The following is a 21,098-nucleotide window of genomic DNA, read 5'->3' as shown; positions in this document are numbered from 1 at the left end:
ATAGTCTCTACGCCTAAAAGATATGACTTAAGGATATGTCTTTGTGCTCTCTCTAGTCTGAGCAGTAAAGTTTCGTACGTACCTCCCCATATAGGTATGCAATAAGTCAGAAGATTAATAATATAATGGTAATAGATAAATTGGACGTAGTTAAGCAAAAAGGATCCAATCCACAATATTATCAATTTATTAGTTATATGCGCCAAACGGTTCCTAAAGTCTTAATTTCTTAGATCAGTAAAAAATCCAACATATAGACATAAATAAATATCTCTGGAGTTACATGACATTATAAGTTTTCAGCATTATCTACATAACCGAACCGACATCTTATATTCTTACGTTTGCCTCGTGCTATATGCCATCAATAATTGCAATAGGCATGATAGGCAGAGGGACCCTAACATAGTCGAGAGGGCGAGGTATGCCTGTACCTTGCATACATGCATACCTTGATGTGCGCGAGCAGCGTGGCGGTGGGGCTGCGCGTGTGCGCCAGCCAGGAGAGCAGAGCGTCGTGGCGCAAACGCGCGGCCAGGTGCCGCCAACCGCCGCGGTCCAGCCGCGCCGCCACCGCGCCGCAGTACAGCGACAGCTCACACAGACCGCCTTCGCTACCCTCCTGTCGCAATGTTTTTTAACTTAGGGTCACCACACTTATTACCGGGAAATCGGCAAGAGTCGGTCAAAAAAAGCTTTGTTTCCACTCAGTCGACGCTAAAAATATTGTTCTCTCTTATTACATCTGGTGAAACTACAGGGACAGGGGACTTGTCTACATACGTCTCAGGTTGATGGTCGCAGTGGCAGTGCCCCTCAGATCTTTGGAATTTAAAGCTCTGAGTGGCACTGCAACTTTTATGGACAGGCGTATAGCTCATTATCAGTTCGACCTTGTTTGTCCCGTCACTTGATATATATACATAGTTAAAAAAACATGGGAAATGGTCTTTTTTTCTGTCTGGCTTAATGCGATTCCGTGTTAATAAGCGAGGTCTCCCTATGAAAGCTCTAGAATAAAATATTATTCAGCTGAGGTATTAGAGGAGACAATGTACTAATGATATAGATTTTAAGACTTCTGTGGTTATTCACTAAATGATTATCATTTTGATGTACAACTGATTTCCCCGAAAATATGTAAGAATAATAATTTTCTTTTGTATTAATAATTTCGGCATATCATATATTTGTATGTTAACCTTTTGATTGTTAAGACATAAAATTAATTTCAATTTATCAATAATACTTACCCCTTCATCGGCGGATTCGAAGTCGTCCTCGGGCTCAGACTTGATCTCCTCGTCGACGATTATCAGCGGTACGTGCTTCCGCAGCAGTTGATCCAGGGCCGGTTTGTCCCGTGCCAGTTTGCACGCCGGCTCGTTATTCACTTCGTGCGTTAATGGATCCGCCTGAAAATATTTACATCTTCGTTCGTAAATACGTAAAACGTGATGTCACCATGAAGTTTATTGTATATTCTGTCCATTTATATCTTTCTTTAGTTCGTTAAAAAGCTATACGAAATTTTAATTCAATTGAATTCAACGTCTCTGTATTCTATACTAGTCTTCATACTTATTAGACATATCGGGTCCACCGATAAAACGTTTAGCATCAAAACATCAAGTTTACAGGAAAAGTAAATAACTCTGCTCCTGATGGAGTAATTTCGAAAAAAAATGTCATATCAGAAATAAAATTTAATTTAATAGCGTGAGAGGTGTATTTTTGCGAAAAAAAAAAGAGGTTATATAGGGCTATTTGTCAAATACTAACAACCTCGCCGAACTATGTTACTAACAATTTTTGATAATTTGTTAGATTTTACTTTCTTACAAAAATAAAAATATTTAAATAGATCGCTTTAAACGGTGTAAAAAACTCTGTGTAAAAAGAGGGAGTCGACGGAGAGGACGCTTGCATGTTTGAACTAACTACCTTACTAAAAATATAGATCTAAGTGTCAGATAGTACAAAAAACCTAAAAGTTTATTTTTGGTAAATTTATCATGTTTTGTTAAAGTCACGGAACAAAAGTTGTTGTTTATGATGTTAGTAATTTAGTCCTGTGAGGTTGCTAGTATTTTAAAAACAAACCTGGATATGATAAAAAAATGTGTAAAAAGTTTTGGACGATTATTCGTCTAACGTCGGTGTTCGCACCCCTCATTGAAGAATGGCATAAGTGGAGTTACGTCATAAATGTATATTGCTCCAGTAGATACAAAATAATATAACCCACATCTTCTCCAATTCTTGTAACTCTATCTACAATTTTAGTCGACAGAGTTGCAAGAATTGAAGAGGAAGTCGGTATATTTTTCTGTATCCAATGGAGTAATAAATGTTTTTGACGTAACTCTACTTATGCCATTGTTCCATGAGGGGTGTGAATACGTATATTATTTATGTAACATAATATTTTTGCAAAAAGTATATTAGATTATAATAATAATAATAATATTGTATTTATTTCTCTCCACAAACATAACAACTGAACATGAACAAAAGTAAGATAAACAAAAATAGTGTTTATATTATGTTTGCAAAAGATTATACCAGAATTGACGCCAGTATTTATACGAGTCATCCGCCACTGACTTCAGTAGTGCTTATGGTCTATGAGTGTAGTGTAACTGTCCTAAGGACCATTCTCCTTGGTGGATGACTCGATTGTGAACTCGAATGCGGATTGTATTGAAGACATGGTTTAGTACAGGTAGTGAATGCCTTACCGTATGTGCGAGCTACAACCTACCTCTCCCATTTCGCATAATCACTGACTAATGGAACCAAGTAAGGGATTCACCACACTTATCAACACGGAATCGCATTAAGTCGGTCAGAAAAAAACTTTATATCCATGTAATAAATAAGAGCGAAAAATGAGATCCGTTTTGCGTTAGCGGTCCGCACGGATGCGATAAGCGCGACGTCTTTTTCGCTCCTATTCCATGGAAATAAAGCTTTTTACCGGTTTAAGCCGATTCCGCGGTAACAAGTGTGATAACTACCTAACATAATTGAACATCCAATCACAGAAAATTTTGTAATAAAAACAATAAATACTCTTGTTTTTATTTTATTAATCCAATGTTCATGTGACCAGAATATTCAAATGGCTATCTTCTGTTAGCATCAAGTGTATTAAATTTACCTTCTTTTCTAATAATAATTTAACGATTTCAAGCGTATTCTGTCGCTGACTGCACCCGCAAACGATTTGTAGAGCAGTGTTGCCACTTCCGTCTGTTGCGTCGATGTCATCCTAGAAAAGTAAGTTTAAAACATTTTAATTACTTTATTGAACAGAAAGGTTCATATTACATTGCCATACAACGAGAAAGCTAGAAGCGAATTTTCGTAAGTGTAGCGTGATTACCTGGCATTTATTATTGTTATTTTGGATATCTTCTTTAGACTCTCCCCTATTCCATGTCCTAAATGGCAATTATTAATTTATCATTACATGTATTAATAGTCCGTTCGTGATATTTAATTGATAGTACTGTCGAATTTGACTGTCAGGGAACTCTAAACAAAGCCATCGACTTGCTAAGCAGGACCCCGATTCAGAACTCTTCAACATCTTAACCGAATCGTTCGATTGTATATCGTTCTTGAATCGAAGGGCGCTTTCCGAGCTATTCAGAACATTCGACTTAAAACGGTCGATTCGGATTCGGATACAATATCGTTATTCAACAAAATTTACGGAGTTAGTCGGCGAATATAGTCTATAAGAAAAATGAAATTCTTATATATACATTTTTAAGGCTTAAGATATGGGAATGGATTAGCCTCACATTAAAATAAATTAATAAAATTGAACAAAATCCAGATTTTATTTAAAATAATAAAAGATTTCCATATTACATTCTTGTTTTGTAAACAATAGGACGTTCGGTAACTTACATTCGATAACTGTGTTCTGAATAACTTATGTAGCCTTTGCCGGTCGAGAAGTACAAGTAATCGTACGGGCGTGACGTCACTTCGGTTCGGTTTCGAATACGACAGTTTGACGTTCGATTCGGTTATTGTGAATAAAAATGAAAAGAAATCGTACGATATCTATTCGAATCAGTCGACAACAGAGTTATCGTAAAAATTTTCTGATTAGTTTTCTCTACCTAATTACGGTGGCAATTCTTATTATTTAAATATTCAAGAATTTTATCATGAAATATTATTTAATATTTCATGATAATTATTAAATAATATTTCATAACTCGAATACTCCAATAATAAAAAAACACCACCGAAATTGGCCAGAGAAAACAAACCTGAGAATTATCATTACAGAACGTATATCTATGTATGTACCGCCGTCTACAGAGCGTGACCTTTAGCAGGCCTTGCTAGAAGAAATGGTATGATACTTACAGGCTTGACAAATTGCAATAACGTTTTCGTAACACCGAGATAATCGTCGTAAGTGGCTAGGTGTAGTGGTGTACGACCCTCGCTGTCGCGCGCGAGGTAGCTAGCACCGTGGCGTAGGAGTAGTTCCGCGCTTGATTCAGAGTTGTAGATTGCCGCTAAGTGCAGCGCTGTTTGCTTTTCTGTGTGTGACACATGTAACAATGAGAAAGGTTTTAATTGACATTGACTGATTTTTCATTTGGCGCCATTCCCCAAACCCACAAATTGTAAATCAACTTAGAGTATGCTAATGCCCCTTTTATCATTGATCTTTGTGATTATATGTTATACAGTGTGTTGATTTGCATTCTCGCCATATTTAAGAAGTTAATCATAGAAAGAATGCTAAATCATGTAAAAAGATTTAAAAAATTACTCTGTTCAATATTCTGGCTAATTGTATCTAGTAAAGTTTTGCAAAATTTTCTCGAAGTTGTGGGCACCACGTAAGGGCAGTGACCCCGCCACCCGCTTCACCAAGCGCTACGAAATCTTCGTCGATCACTTATTTACCTATTTTTTAAATTATGATTATGTACTAGTGTACATAATTTGTTATAATTTACTATTTATTTACATTAATTAGAAAATTTGACTGAAAAAAGATTTTTGTAACTTAGATTTGGTACTTACCAACTTTAAGTTACATGAAAGTATTGCTAAAAGTACCTAGCTTCACAGCTGTGCAGAGGTACGTGAGTTTCGTTTCAACATTAGACTACACAACTTTGAAAGCAGAAACTTCGATACTCGTATCCTCCGCGAAAACCAAACGTTTCACATCATGCCTTAAGAACGGGTCTAACACACTTGTATTTGGTGGATTACCGCAGGGTCTGCTGAACTTGTTAAACCCACCTTGACCCGTACCCAGTGTTACGGTCTATATAATTTATAAAACGTAAACTGGAAAAAACGTTGATACAGTAAGTACACGTTTGGTACAGTCGATGCACTAAGATGCCTCACCTCCCTAGTCTTTGGTTATGAGAGCCTTAAGCATTCAACAGAAAAGTGTAAAAGAATTCCAGCTTTTTGGTTTTAGTATTTACGTAATGTAATTAAAGATCAAGTTGGCTTAAAAAGTTTTTTATAAGGGCATTAACTAAAATTGAATTTTACGGCTTACAGGTTAAATGTTAAATTCGTTAACACGTTTCTTCACATAGATCTACTCAGAACCGAATAGTCGATCAGAGGGCAGGTATTTTACGGCATCGACCGTAGAAAGTGCCTACTATGTAACACACAAGCTTACCATGATTGTAGGCGTCCAAGTCACACGCGATACGATTGATTTTGATTGCCTCCAGCATCGGCTTGAGACAGGTGTTGCATATCACTGCGTAGTGTACTGCGTTGTTTCCCTCTTTGTCTGCCACCATCGGATCGCAACCTGTAAACGATTTATTGAGAATATGCTGTAATATTAACATTATTTAAACCTTTGTTAGGCTGACGTGATAAAAATAACTCTGTCCAATGACAGGTATCGATCCTAAGAGATTTTGTTCGGTTTCAACATTCAGCAGAAACTGCCTTCGTGGCCGAACGATTACCATGCTGGTCTGCCACGCAGTGGTTCCGGGATCGATTACCGGGCTGAGAAAAATATATGTAAGGCCTACATTTACTTATCTTGTGCGTTTGGGTGTAATTTGTGATTGTCTATGTGTGTGGCTATGGCACTCGCGACTTAGGGTTTCCTTAGTGCGGGGCTCAGTGTGTGCGTTGTTATTATTATTATAACTTCGCAACATACGATCAGCACATACAATACAGGCTGTAATATAAATGGAAGTAAATTAATTTGCTATTCTGTGAAGGTTCACGGTTCACTTAATGATGGTTAAATACATAAAAACAACTCCTGTGAATGCTTCCTAAGAGGCAAAACAAAAAAAGTGGTGGCGTCTGTGACTGTTGTTGCGCTTTCTACAATTTATTTTATTAATTTTAAGCAGAGAGAAGGTAGGAAAATTAACTGCCCGAAAAAACATCCAACATAAGCGCAGCTATTTTGCACGATTTCACCTTTACCTTTACCGCTGGGTTTGCGGAGTAGCAAATTAAATTACTTCCATTTCTATTGTCATGGATTTCCGCAAAGTAACACCTGATTCTATTAATTAATACAAACTATAGTTTTTTTAAGACGAAGTAAAATGACGTTTACAGGGTAAACTTTTAGAATGCAGTTGTTGTCGATAATTTTATCGATGAATTGTGAAAAAAGATACAATTTTACAAAAAATATATAAATAGTTATGGCATTGTAACGTTATCGTCTTCTTTATTCTTAGTTAGTCCATTACTATAGAAATCAATTAGTAAAGTCTGTACTTTGTACTAATTGATTTCGATAAATTAGAACAATAATTCTAATACAAATTACTGCCCTATAGCAGATTATACAATCACAGATATAAGTTGTGTAAGTAGCAACGGAAACATATACAATTCTGATACGTATATACATGCATACTTGAAATTTGTTATCCTTTATGTACTATATAGTTTAAGCTGTAACGAAAAGCAGGCTTTATGGGTTTTAATTGTAGTATCTGTAGATAAATAATATTTTTAAATTGCTTAATAAGATTAAGATTATAACAATAATTTGTAAACCTGCAAATCAAACAAGTTTGGCTATGTATTGCATTAGCGTAACGAATATTCAGTCGATAGAATATTTATCGCCTGCAAACACTGTTGCATAATGAACTGTCATTTTAATTGAAAAAAAAAAAAACAGCAAGAATTTCAATTTCAATGGAGTATTCTCTTATATGGAACGCATACTAATGAAACCTATATGTAGAAGAATAGTCGCATAACTCTGGAGGTCTGAAGTGTCTAACCTACTATAGGGCCAGCTTGATGGACTATAGACTGAACACCCTCTTCTAGGAGGATATCAGTGTGATGTATATGGTTGGATATAAGCGGCTTGTTATTTGACTAAAGAACTTTTACACTGTACCTTTAGCTACGAGGAAGGAGACCAGTTGAGGCAGCTCGTGTATGACGGCGAGGTGTAAAATGGTCTGTTGCATGTCATTAGTGAAATTAAGTAGGTGCGTCATCCGTATTGAGTGGATCAATTTTATTATGAACTCAAAACTCGGCTGGTTGTTGCTTAGGGTCATGTGAAGGAAACTGGGGAGAAAAAAATGTTTTTAATCCTCGTTATGAATATACAAGATATCTCTTGGTATAGAATAACATTGATACAATAACAATTTAAAATCTCTGACATACGAGTTAAATCACGGACGGACACAGAAAGAGTTACAAAATCATTGTATGAACCTTGAATTACGGGCACTAAAATCTTAACAAGATATATTAGATAGATCACAATTGGGACAAGGATTTTTGTGAACACAAATTTAAATATTTATTCTTATGATTATACTGGGGATGCATGGACTTACGTATCTCCATTGGAGAGTCGCATTTCAAACAGCCTCTCCAATTTGCTTCTCAGGAATTGTTTCTTATAGCCGCCTTTGTTCTTGATAATGTCGCATATTTCCTTCACCAGCTAGTGACAAATAATAAGGTATTATTATCGGCAAACAGTCAGATTAGTCCAGGAAAAATAGGTAATTGATTTGAAAAATTTTAACACCGAGTATTGTCCTTACATTACGATAGGCAAACATAGAGATAACATGTATAATATTATAATAATCCCGGAACTATCGTATGAGCTGTTTTAATACAGTTAATAAAGTGACAAAGTAAAATTCATGAACGAAAAACTTTCAAAAGACGTGAGGATTATGTATAACGCCGTATTTTTGTACAATGTACAGAATTAGTTACACAAAGTGGTGGAAGTGGTATAATTCCGGTAAGGGCGCCTTCAAATTAGACGCTTATTGAAGCGCTGCAGTGGCACTACTGTGGCGGTGCAGCCGCGTCACTAATAATTTTCATAGAATATCTAGTCTGCAAAAGTGGGCGCGCCCGTGGTGCGACTGTGGCGCTGCAGCTGCGCTTCTAAATATTGTATGAAAATTAGTAGTGGCGCGGCTGTAGCGCCACTGCAGTGCTTCTACAAGCGTCTAATTTGAAGGCGCCCTAAGGCGTAATATAATAATTTTCCACCAGGATAGACCTGTGCCCTGCAGCGCGATGTATAATGTATTATTCATATTCATATTCATTGCCTTGCCACTTCGTTGTTATAGATCTGTATATATAATTTAGCACTACTAATTTTCATACAATATTTAGAAGCGCAGTTGCAGCGCCACTGTCGTGACACGAGCGCTCCGCTTTTGCAGTCATAATAAAAGAACTAAAAATTACTGAAGCGCCCTAAATATGTATATAATTTCGGAAAACTTTTATAAAAGAAATTGGTCTTGAGAAATTTGGTATCCTAAAATTGCCATTCTTCTGTGTTGTTATTATAATTTTTAACGTTGCAAGAAATAATATCACATTCTTTCAAGACTAAAATGTTTTTTTTATGAATGATTTAGTAAAGCCTTAGTGACTCACGGGTATTGACAAAAATGATAAATAACATTTCATTCATTTATTCATATTAATAGTTAGTGACAAAAATAATTATTGTAAATCATTACCTTCTTAACTTCCATACCGTCTTCCGCTTTGTAAAAAGCGTTATATTCGCTGGTGCCCTTGGATTTGTCCACTATGTTTAGTTTCTTTTCCTCATTAACTTTTGTACTTTTTGTTGGTGACAATGGTTCTTTTTTCAGATTCTAAAAAAAATCATTTTTATAAAGATATACTAGTAATGAGCCAGACAACCACACCAATTGCTTGGTCTCAAACTAGGGAATTCCCTGATGATTACTAGAGCGGATTTCTCTCCGGGGCACTTCCCAGAACACCCAGGTCAAAAATTCATTTTCCCAAATTGGTCCTACCGGTATTCAAAACCGGTGACCTCCGCATGCAGCGTCCACAGTGCAAACGTTGAGCCACCGAGGTCGTTAAATGCAGTAATATTATTAATGGGTATTCACTAAAACAAATTAAAAACTGGCAACCCACTTTACGCCTGTTTACTATTGCTAACTAAAAATTCGATCTTAGACATAGATTTCCTCAAACGAATACAGAAACCAACGCTTACTTTTCTAGGTAACTATGTAACATTGTTAAAAAATTTACCTTTGATGGTCCATCGGCAGCTAACTGTAACGACGACCGAATAAAATCACTCATACTATTGGACTGTAAGAAAACAAAACATATAGTATTATTTCATTTCATCAAATAATGCTGTAGTAAATTCATTACGTGTGCTTAACAATACCTTATCAGGAATACTTTCTCCAAAAGACGCCATATATTCTGTAACAAAATGCATTTGCAATTAGATGTATCAAGTGCACTTTTTTCATTATTTATATACTTCTATAAATTATTATTGGAATTCACATGTAGGTAGTATCCTTAATAATTCTATGTACTGTACTGTACATGTAAAAGCTACGCCGTGTATAGTAAAAGTAAGTCTCTCTTAAATAATTTCTAAGAAACCTTAGCATGGCCTTAGTACTCACCAGTCCAGTCAGTTTCGCAGAAACGTTTCCTCTCTTCAGACGGCAAATGCGGGTCGTGGTTAATCAACCTTTCCAATTCAGAGGAATTGAGTTGTATGATGGGTGGTTCTGGAATGTTAGGCTGACCAAACATGGGACTGGACATCATGGAGCTTTCGCTGACGGGTTGTGGATCCGTGCCGTACAATAAAGCATCTGCTATTAGGTCGCTGTTCGTTGTCGGCTGCACCGTTGGTACAGGTGGAATCTGTAATTTTATCATCACTTATAAAGGATGTAAAACTTACAGCAGTCCCCAGACAAAGGTTTATACAAATTTGTTATTTGTATCATTTGTCTACATGTTTTCGGGCTGCGTCCGCCTTAGCGTTGACCTGCCTGTCAATAAATCAATGTACAACAAACGGCATTCGGCTCGGACTGTCGTATATAACACGTGACGACATGCGAACTAGCGTTTTATGTAAAAATGTCGACGAGAGTCAAGTTTGGTATCCTTTCGAGCACTAACAGCTATTAATCAATGTGTTATCGCTAGCGACATAAACAATGATACCGACATAGCGACGGTCCAACGAAGACCAATATTACTGAGTGCGCTGAGTGAATCAATTTACAAGTTCGGAGTGCCTTGGCGTTGCCGAGGGAGGTAGAAGAATTAAGCTACGAAGCCCTCATAAAATTCCTCAATGGCCACTGCATACCGAAGCAGGACGAAATCAACCTTCTAGGCGACAACACAATGGCTAGGCGAGACTTACACTTATACTCAATGTGCTGTCAGGATTAGGAAATTGGCAAGACATTGTGGATCCGAGATCGGAGGAGGCCCTACTAGATAAATTTATAATGGACATGGAGATGGGAGAATAATATTAAGATTTATATTTGCTCAAAATTAAAACCAATAAATATATTAAGAATTTATATTAATTTCTAACCCATTGCTACATCAATTTGAAGGTCTATATATAAATGAACTGTTTGTTATTATTTTTATTATGAAAACTAACACGGTTATCACACATTATAATATAAAAGTAAAGGGACTTACTCGCGTAGTATTTTAGTCGGAAGCGTTCCGACTAGTTTCGACCATAATCAATGATCTTCTTCAGGGGTTGAGTGCAACGTTCGCGACCGCGTCACGTCTAACACTGCGCGCTGTGGCTCTCTGCGCGCGCGCCGATGACGCATTCCGCAGTGGGGAACTCGGGAAGCTGATACGTTGCGTCAGCGCGTCCTGGAACTCTTCTTCGCTACTGCTGTCCGTAGGATTGTTGTCGAGAACAGTCCAGCACACAAAGCTCACCACATCGTTACCACTAACATCTGCAGCTGCATATCGAGCACCATGAGGACACGGCTTCCATGTCGGTGGCAAGCTCCTGCCTCCGTCTCTATTAAAATTTGGTCGTCTACTTATTTCAATAGCCTCTCGGATTGTGCGGGGCACAAAATACTTCTCCTGCGCTAAAACCCAATTTCCAATCATATCCGTTCGGATGGTCTGGGGGTCCCCGGTGTCTACATGGTTGGTTCCCTGTGACGGTGGCAAGTGTTACGTCGGCGAAACGAGACGGAATGTGCTGAGATGTGCTGAGATCCATGAAGAACCAAGATGTCAATGGATCTGCGGTGCCAGACCAGTTTCTGAGCTCCGGTGCTGGTCACTACATTCGGTTTGATAAAGCTAAGGTTTTAGCGCGGGAGAAGTATTTTGTGCCCCGCAAAATCCGAGAGGCTATTGAAATAAGTAGGTTGGAGCTTGCCACCGACCTGGAAGCCGTGTCTTCATGGGGCTCGGTATGCAGCTGCAGATTTTAGTGGTAACGACGTGGTGAGCTCTGTGTGCTAGACAACAATCCTACGGACAGCAGTAGCGAAGAAGAGTTCCAGGACGCGCTGACGCAACGTATCAGCTTCCCGAGTTCCCCACTGCGGAATGCGTCATCGGCGCGCGCGCAGTGAGCCGCAGCGCGCAGTGCTAGACGTGACGCGGTCGCGAACGTTGCACTCAACCCCTGAAGAAGACCATCGATTATGGTCGAAACTAGTCGGACCGCTTCCGACTAAAATATTACGCGAGTAAGTCCCGTCACTTTTATATTATAATGTTTGTTATTACTAGCATGCTCTGGCGTCCTATAAGTGCAATGCTTTTTATATATTTATTGTATCTTATTAGCTACGCCCTTTATACGTATTGTGTTGGTTATTTCAATCCAAATAAATAAAAATAAAAATACGAAGATACAGCTGTTTGCGCAGGACTAGCAGAAGCTGACTGCTGAACGAGTTACGTGCGCGCGCCATGCCTTCAAAGGCAACTATAGGCAAATATAGCCTGTGATTTCACGGGTCGCGCCTATGGCCGTGGTGGCATAGGCTCGGGTGTATGTCGCGATTTCTACTCTTGTTTGAGCTACTTGTGCCGCGCCTTTGAAGTTGCATGTGGTTGACACATGCCGGATTCGACAGCAGGTGAGGTAAAACAAAAACATTCTCGCTTTTGATAACACAATGCTAATTTTAACCATTGACAGATCACTCACAGGTGTCGCTGAAATCATTTCTCAAATTGGTATAATACGACAAGTAGTGCAACTCCCGCCTGTTCAGCGTGTCATTAAAGCCTACACGTGTCACTTGGAGCGTAGGGTTGTCACATTACTATTTTAGTTGTACATATGTTGTGAATACAAAAATAAGTATTCGTCACAGTATTCTCGTGGTTACCTATAGATATTTATATACTATGATACGATTATGAAATAGAAATGAAATTAGATTTTATATGTTAGGTACATACGACATTTGAAAATAAAGTTTAACACTGAGCGAAGCGTGTGACCGTTGTGCAACACGAGTGCACCGCGAGATACAAGCCGCGTTACTACTTTTGTATGGAGTTACACTACTTGCTTTATTATACTATACAACGTATGCCCCCTGAACACCAATGTCGGTTGAGAAAAAATACACACAAATTCAGAAAGCTACAGCAATCATTTACGGTGCCAGACTGTATTACTAGTATCTATATGGTCGGTCCGTACCGTACCTTTGTAGTAAGGACAGACCATAAACCACTACTGACAATATTCGGTGTTATAAAAGCATTCTTGAGGTATCGGCTAACAGATTCTTCGCAGCTTATACGAATGAATAAATAAGTAGTAAGAAAACAGAGTGCCGACTTCTTATCGCTTCCGTGTGCACCGTACAAGGAGCCGGCGAGAGTCGCGCGACGCGGTACTGAGGGCGAAGAGCACGCGGTCTACATCAACTTTGTAGAAGAGGGCAGTATATAGCGGTATATATCCTAGTGTATTTTTAGTTGGGTGTGTTTAACTATAAGTTAGTCTTACAGTTTACCTGCTAGTCCATAAATCAGCATGCTATAAACTGGCTTTGTCAACGGTATCCCACTATAAGCACTTAGGTAACAATGATTAAAAAAAATCGTACGAAATGGTAAAATATAGTTAATTTCAAATAGATACACGTTAAGCTATAATGAAAACTGTCATTATTACAAAAAATTACTCTTTGCAAACGACGTAAAGTATAATTATCAACAAAGTATTGTGAAGAAAAGGTTTTATAACTAGTTTTTTATTCTTCTTCTATTTCTGTTGTTCCATGTCATCTGCTATACACTTAAAAGAAATATATATTATCAAACGTTTGAGAATCATTGGAAGCACCTGGTATTCCCATATTCCAAAATGCAATAGAAAGAAAATGGACAGGAAAGCATTAAGAGGAATCTTGATTGGCTACGATAATGATGATGGATATAGAGTTTGGTGTAAAGAAAATAACACACTAGTAAGGTCAAGAGACGTTTCTATTCAAGAGAAGACCCTCTCACCAAAAAGCGAAATTTTCATACAAGCACCTTTTTAAGGTTCATTACCGGAGACATCTGTAAAAGACCAATCTAATGAAGAAACAGTTTACGGCGATGAAAACGATGAAAGTTGTATGAATGATGAAGATTACATCTTTGTAAGTCCATTGATTCACGCAGAGAAGTTGACACAGAGTTAGAAAGTGACGATTATCTCTCTGCACATGAAGTAGGGGCTGAGGACACTGAGACCGAGAGATAAAATCAAACTCCCTACTAAGTTCAACGACTATGTTATGAATGTTGCCGACAAAATGGAGCCAGCAAATTTTGAACCAAAGACATTCAAATGTACTATAAGAACTATAAGCCTTGCTGAGTATAGCAGCTAAAGAGAAAATGAAGCTAGGACAATTTGACATGTCAACTGGTTGGCAAACGTTTTTCTATGGCATTTTGTACGAAGAGTTCAGAAAAAGATTCAAAATTACCACTAAGCCTGAGTAATACTTTTTTGGCATAGAAATAAAGTGTAATGACGATGGATCTAACAAAATAGATCAGAAGAAAGAATGCGAGAAAAGTTTTACAACGTTTTGGTATGACAAAGTGCAAGCCCGCACCAACCCCGATTGTAAAGGATATTCAAAGAGTAACGACAATTGAGAACCAAGATCAGTTCCCATATCGTGAAGCAGTAGGTGCTTTATCGTATCTTATGGTAGGTACAAGACCAGATATAGCATTCGCAGTTGGAGTGGTCTCGAGAACCCTACAAGTACTAAAAGTCAAAAGAATATTTTAACACATTACGCCACATTAGAGGTACAATGGAGTACGGCATTACATACATACAGAGGTAATAATAAATCCATTATTATGAATACTGATGCTGATCTTGGAAGTGATCCAATCACAGGACGACCAACATCAGGGATGGTTTGCGTGTTTTCCAGTGTAGCTATCTCCTGGCGAAGTCAGTGTCAGATAACAGTGAAGCTACTCGCGAAATACTGTGGCTGAAGCGAATAATTGAGGACATAGCTATGGAGGCGCAAACAAAGCGTTTCTGATTGATAGTGAGTTTGCACTAAACCTTAGTATGAACCCTATAGAAAGGACCACCTCACGAAACACATGCACGTTCAGAGGCGGCACTTTTTCCTTCGAGAATGTTTACAAAAAAATAAAGTGAGCATATGAGCGCAGAAAGTGCCCTCGGAGAAGAATATAGCTGACATGATGACAAAGCCACTGTACAGGCCAAGGCTATCTCTATCTAATGGAAGCAATAGGTCCCCAGTGAAGAAAAGAGGGAATGTTAAGAAGAAGGTTTTATAACTAGTTTTTTATTCTTCTTCTATGTCTGTCGTTCCATGTCATCTGTTATATACTTAAAAAATATATATATTAGGGGTTAAAGTGTGAAATTGCCGTTTTATTGCAATAGGTTCTTTGAATTTTCATAGAATCTTCATGGTTTGAGGTTTTCGAATGAAACTTTTTTCAAATGGTTTCTGTGATTTTTTTTTTTTTTAAATTTGAAACATTTGAATATCGACTTTCAATTGTTTTTGTTATTCAATTTAGACAAGAAAGATGGATACTGCGAAAATTCGAGTGATTTTTGAATACGAGTTCCGACGCGGAACTAACGCGGCAGAAACAGCCCGCAATATCAATGCTGCGTTTGGAGAGGGGTCTACTAATGAACGCACCGTGCGATTTTGGTTTAAACGCTTTCGTGATGGAAATTTCGACTTAAAGAACGAGCCACGAGGAAGACCGCCCACACAGGTGAATAACGATGAATTAAGAGAGATAGTGGAAGCCGATCCTAGTCAAACTACCCAGGAATTAGCGGCATGGTTTTACGTTACCTTACCCACAATATTGACTCACTTGCGTCAAATCAATAAAATAAAAAAATACGAAAAATGGGTGCCTCATGATTTGACTGATCTGCAGAAAGAAACGCGTGTTGAAACTTGTGTTGCCTTGTTGAACCGGTACAGAAATGAAGGAATATTGGATCGAATTGTAACATGTGATGAAAAGTGGATTCTTTATGATAACCGGAAAAGAAAAATGCAATGGCTGACCCCAGGTCAAATGCCACAACAGTGTCCTAAAGCAAAACTTACCAATAAAAAGGTAATGGTAACTGTTTGGTGGTCTCAGCATGGTGTTATTCACTATAGTTTTCTCCGATCTGGTCAAGCAATAACGGCAGATGTCTATTGTGCCGAACTCCGAACCATGTTGACAAAACTAGCAGTAAAACAGCCCCGACTCATGAATCGATCTTCACCATTATTGCTCCACGACAACGCGAGACCTCACACAGCACGAGAAACCATTTTGACCCTTCAGGAACTGCAGTTAGAAACCATTCGTCATCCTCCGTATTCACCAGACCTTGCTCCAACGGACTACCATTTTTTTCGTGATTTGGACAATTATCTACGTGACAAGAAGTTTTCTTCCCAGGAGGCAGTACAAAATGCTTTCACACAGTTTGTGCAGTCTAGATCGTCGGAGTTCTATCGCAAAGGCATTAATAACCTTCCCATTAGATGGCAGCAATGTATAGATAATAATGGCAACTATTTTGATTAAATAAATTTGTTAAAAATTTAAAAAATAAACAATTTAGATTTTCAGTACAAATCGGCAATTTCATACTTTAACCCCTATTATTTTCAAGCTAACGTTAGTTCGTTTAAATAAGTATTACAATAGATTAGTTACGTGTTCACTGTACTGGTCACTTACATTAATTTGGTATACTGGAATGTTATTCATTTCATCCATTCGCTCACGATTCTGTGACATAATAACAATAACAAATTATGTTATTAATTAAATATTAAAAAAACGAATAATAATTATAACAAAATCTTACATCAAGCATTTCCACTGTGGCTGGCACTTCAATAATACTTTTGATGGAGCTACCTGTAATAACAAAAATAAACAATTTGGAATATAGTGGTGCAGCGTGGCGAATGGCGAAAAAGCGAATGCAAGGGAGGATTCCCTTGGCTAGTCGTATCGCATTAGGATTCTTTTTATATATTATGTGTATTGTTTCTTGTGGATTAATAAAGGTGTTCCATAAAAGATCCACTACATAAACCCAGCAAGGGGTCTACAATGACAATAACTTATTTAATTATTAATTTCGTACATATGTTATGTCATTAATTATTACAATTATGAAATATGTTAAAAGTAACATAAAAATTTTCAAATTACAAAAAAGCATAATGTAATAAAGTCAAACTAATACAATTCAATTTATAATTCATTCATCAAAATTGGATAAAACAATATGTTTGAAGAAAAAGAAAAAAACAAAAAATAAATAATCTTTACGAATGCCCAATTAGTTAATAAGACGATTAGCGGAAAATGTTTGTTTGCTAAAGCTTGGTAAAGTCGTTCGTCTTAATCAAATACAGTACTTCTTTACGGTTCAGTTTTAGTTCTATGGAACTAAATAAGTTTTAGAGTAAAGCGACATTGCCGTGAAACGAATTTTTGTAACGAATTTGTACATAATATATTTAACTTTATGTCATTTGTGTACAAATTATTAACGATACGGGAATTCCCAAGACGGTGCGATAATTATCCGGAAGGCACGCGACATGTCTTTTAACTCGTATCTCGCACATGACAAAGTGATTGATTCAATACTCACTGTTATGCGGAATCAACCAAAGCCATTTGAAGTTTTATCGACTCTTAAAGAAGATTATTTACCTGAGGAGCTATCCAAAGAGGAGAATGGAGAGTTGAACCTTTTTCTCTTATTGCATTTGTACATTTGATTAGCCTTGTATACGAACTCTTTGGGCTCACTAGTCCGGCCGTCAGAGGGACGAACTAATTCAATGTATATCTTCACATCTTTGGAGATTTGTGGGTCTCTGTACGGCGGTGTCCTGTGTACAAAGTAAAATAATAATATAATAAAAATTCGGAGAACGACGTTTTCTAAATTGGTTCTGTTCTGGATGTTCTGCTCATAGCACAGGTTTTTAATCGACTTTAAAAAAGCAGGAAGTTCTCAATTCGACTGTATATCTTTTGTATGTATGTTATACGATTACTCCGGCATTTGGTTTGTTTGAAAAAAGGAGTATACGCGATTTAGATCCGAAAAAATAATATCAATTCCTAATAATTCAGTTATTCATCAAAAATAATTTAATAATATAAAAAATAATTATAACTTCTTTATATATAAAAAAATCGACCTCAAAAGTTTGTGCAATTATATCTATTTGCCAAGTTTTATTGAAATCGGTTAATGGAAAGTAGGTGAAATCCAATAAATCGGATTCATTCCCAAATATTTTCTTCAAATTTGGATGGGACCATTACTGAGGTACCCCTTTTCAACAAAAAAAAAAAAAAAAACACCGAAATCTATGGCTCTACCATGAGATTACAGTGACCGCGTAAAATGTTTGTACACAAAATGTTGTTTCTTTTTGCGACCACTAGGGGCACTGTATAATTTGCCAAAGAAAAAATGTGAAGTAATTTACGCAGTCGTTAGCGACAATTGTCACAGTAAACCCGTGGTAGGGCCCTGCTTACAAATGTTAGAGTAATCGTTTCTTTTTTTCCAAGTCTAAAAAACAATTTATTGATTTTACCTGAATACAATAGCATATTGATGGTGTACATCACTCTGTAAGAAGTTACCGTTGGCAGACCAAACTTCATCTCCTTGTTCATTTACCTCGTAGAAACGGATCATTATGTTTTCTGAAACAAAAGTATATTGTAGCAATACTTAATCGCTAGTAACGAGTCTCGTGAATAGTTGGTCATGTTTTAGGGAGATGTTAACGCGCACACGGTGATGACACCTACCGGAAAGTATGCACAACATCGATGAATGAGAGCGGCGCAGTCGTTTAATGTTTTTTGTGGTAACAATTTTTGAATTGTATCGAGTCACTCACACGGCAAACTCCTACAGTTATAGACGTTTCTTTACAATATACGAATATTTTTACAATATATAATAAAGCCAATCATTTCGCCCCGTGTTGCATAGAAGCTTACTTACTTAGGCAGGAAACGAGTAGAGAAAGAAGAAGATAAGAGGCTGACCACACCGACTTAAATACACACTAACAGGAGCGTTGGTTTAGATCAAAGCAATAATTTTTATCAATGATTTAGATGTTTTACAAAAAAAACCACTTCCCACATATACAATCAGCCACATACGTATAGCTATATAAACTGTCACATTATCTAAACTGCAAATTTGAACGCTATGTAAATGAGGAAAGGTAACAATTAAAATAAAGATATTTCAAAAGTTCATGTAAACCCAGCTGTGTTTTACATACGATTTCAGATGTTAAATAACCGATTTTTTTTCTACAGATAATGCATTTATGTCAAAATTTAATACCGGTGACATCATCACGATTAAAAACCAATTTCTCTTAGAATATTTTCACGGCCAAAGTTATTAATTAAGCTTAACATATTAAGAAATATTGTGGGATTGGTGTTTGCCAATCGACGACGTTTATTTCTGAGATTATATAATTAATATACAACACTCCCATATGGATATTGCAAATCCTAATTAATTAAAAAACATAATAACAGTAATAATAATAACAACGTACACGCTAGGGAAACCTTGTATCGCGATGCCATTGGTCACACACTTAAGACAACCACAAATTATACCAAAACTCACTAACGAAACAAACGTAGGCCATACAAATATTTCTCGCGGCCCGGGAATGGAACCCGGGACCTCTACGTGGCAGTCTAGCATGGTAACTGTTCGGCCACTGATGTTTAAAACTATATAAATAAATATTTCCTTAAATCTTAACCAATCATTTGGCATTGATTGGATTCGGCAATAGACACAGACATAGCGGCTCACGTAGTAATGACCTTTTTTTTTTTAGCAGATGAACTAGCCAGAAAAGGGTCGGAGACGGATGCTGTAGGACCAGGACCCATAGTGTCTTTCCCCTGCCAATGGTCCAGAACAACTATACATAAAGGTACTACATTTTCACATAATAACACATGGACCACCCTTACGGTTTGTAGACAGGCGAGGGAAGCACTCCCAACGCTCAACGCCAGTCTATCTCGAATTTTAATCAAACTAAAAAGGCAAGAGCTTCGCACTCTAACTGCCCTAACGGGTCATGGTCCATACAATAAACACCTTTTCAATTTAGATATCACAGACAGCCCTTTATACAGAGCGTGCATGGAGGGGGAAGAAACGGCTATGCACTTCCTACTACAGTGCTCCGGCGTGTGTGTGCCGAGGTCGCTCCCCGAAGTCAGCAAACCGAGAAAGCTGCTGAGATTTCTGGAGAAGCTTGGGTGGCACGAGTAGGACCCACCACACGCAAAATAGGCGCCTTGACGTCGAGTTGCGGACACCAAGTACCAAGTAGATAAATTGTTAACGAGTGGATGTAACATTTACCACAGAAAAGTGCAATTCTGCAACTTCTTTTAAATAAAATTGAGAACTATAAACGCATTACACCTGAACAAAAAACATTATCATAAATCGAAATAAATTATTTCCAACACCTTAAAGTTTTCTCAAGCACGTGGCGTTTATTTTAAGTCGGCGCAGTTGTTCAAATAGAAATATTTTACAAACTTTTTGCTACATTATGAACCAAGACCGTGCCGAGATTTTTCAAGTGTAAGTATGTAGAAAAAATAAATTCCACTTATGTAATTTACGACGCCAGATGCCATCGTTTCTATGACCTTTCTAACAGTTCAGTTAACTGCGTGAGGAGTGATGTATTATGTCTTGCCATGGGATGAAATGTAAAGTGCCGCAACACACAACGTACTATGAGTATCGTTGGCAATTTGGCAATCAATTCTATAGTTCTCGCGTCATTAGGTAACACGTATACTGTGTACTCGTGTGCAAATAGCAGAATTTTGTAAGCACCAAAGCCATTTTTGTAAGCATTAACAATCCTTTCAATGCTGTACACAGCAGTGCTGCAATGCGAAAGAAATTAGGGTGGTGATACTTACCCAGGTGAGCATAGAGAACACTAACACAGGTTATTTTTGGGAAAATTTGGTAGGAAATTCTGGCCAACCAATTATAAATCATGGCAATGTTACGGCTATTATCGCAGTTTTATGTATGGAAATTATCAGTATTTTTCATGCGAATGGGTTTTTCCTATTATAAGTTCACTGCTACGCAAAAA

General features: G+C 37.4%; 1 protein-coding gene across 2 annotated transcripts in view; it reads right to left on the bottom strand.

Annotated features, from left to right (window-relative positions):
- The window catches only part of LOC113231728 (embryonic polarity protein dorsal-like), a 59,971-nt gene that overhangs the window by 3,897 nt on the left and 34,976 nt on the right, over positions 1-21,098 (bottom strand). For both annotated transcript variants that reach the window (XM_026466215.1, XM_026466216.1), the window contains 15 exons: positions 18,510-18,621; positions 17,608-17,789; positions 16,745-16,797; positions 16,615-16,665; positions 9,984-10,230; positions 9,734-9,771; positions 9,589-9,651; positions 9,033-9,173; positions 7,869-7,978; positions 7,415-7,590; positions 5,690-5,827; positions 4,393-4,571; positions 3,164-3,274; positions 1,254-1,415; positions 452-622 (listed from right to left, as the gene is read on the bottom strand). In XM_026466215.1, coding sequence (XP_026322000.1) covers positions 452-622; positions 1,254-1,415; positions 3,164-3,274; positions 4,393-4,571; positions 5,690-5,827; positions 7,415-7,590; positions 7,869-7,978; positions 9,033-9,173; positions 9,589-9,651; positions 9,734-9,771; positions 9,984-10,230; positions 16,615-16,665; positions 16,745-16,797; positions 17,608-17,789; positions 18,510-18,621 — 1,934 coding nt within the window. The remainder of the gene's footprint in view (positions 1-451; positions 623-1,253; positions 1,416-3,163; positions 3,275-4,392; positions 4,572-5,689; positions 5,828-7,414; positions 7,591-7,868; positions 7,979-9,032; positions 9,174-9,588; positions 9,652-9,733; positions 9,772-9,983; positions 10,231-16,614; positions 16,666-16,744; positions 16,798-17,607; positions 17,790-18,509; positions 18,622-21,098) is intronic.

The sequence above is a fragment of the Hyposmocoma kahamanoa genome, unplaced genomic scaffold, assembly GCF_003589595.1.
Source record: "Hyposmocoma kahamanoa isolate Upper Pololo Valley unplaced genomic scaffold, ASM358959v1 66, whole genome shotgun sequence".
Classification (NCBI taxonomy): Eukaryota; Metazoa; Arthropoda; class Insecta; order Lepidoptera; family Cosmopterigidae; genus Hyposmocoma; species Hyposmocoma kahamanoa.
Note: the sequence above shows the minus strand (reverse complement) of the source record. Positions and strands in the feature narration are given on the sequence as shown.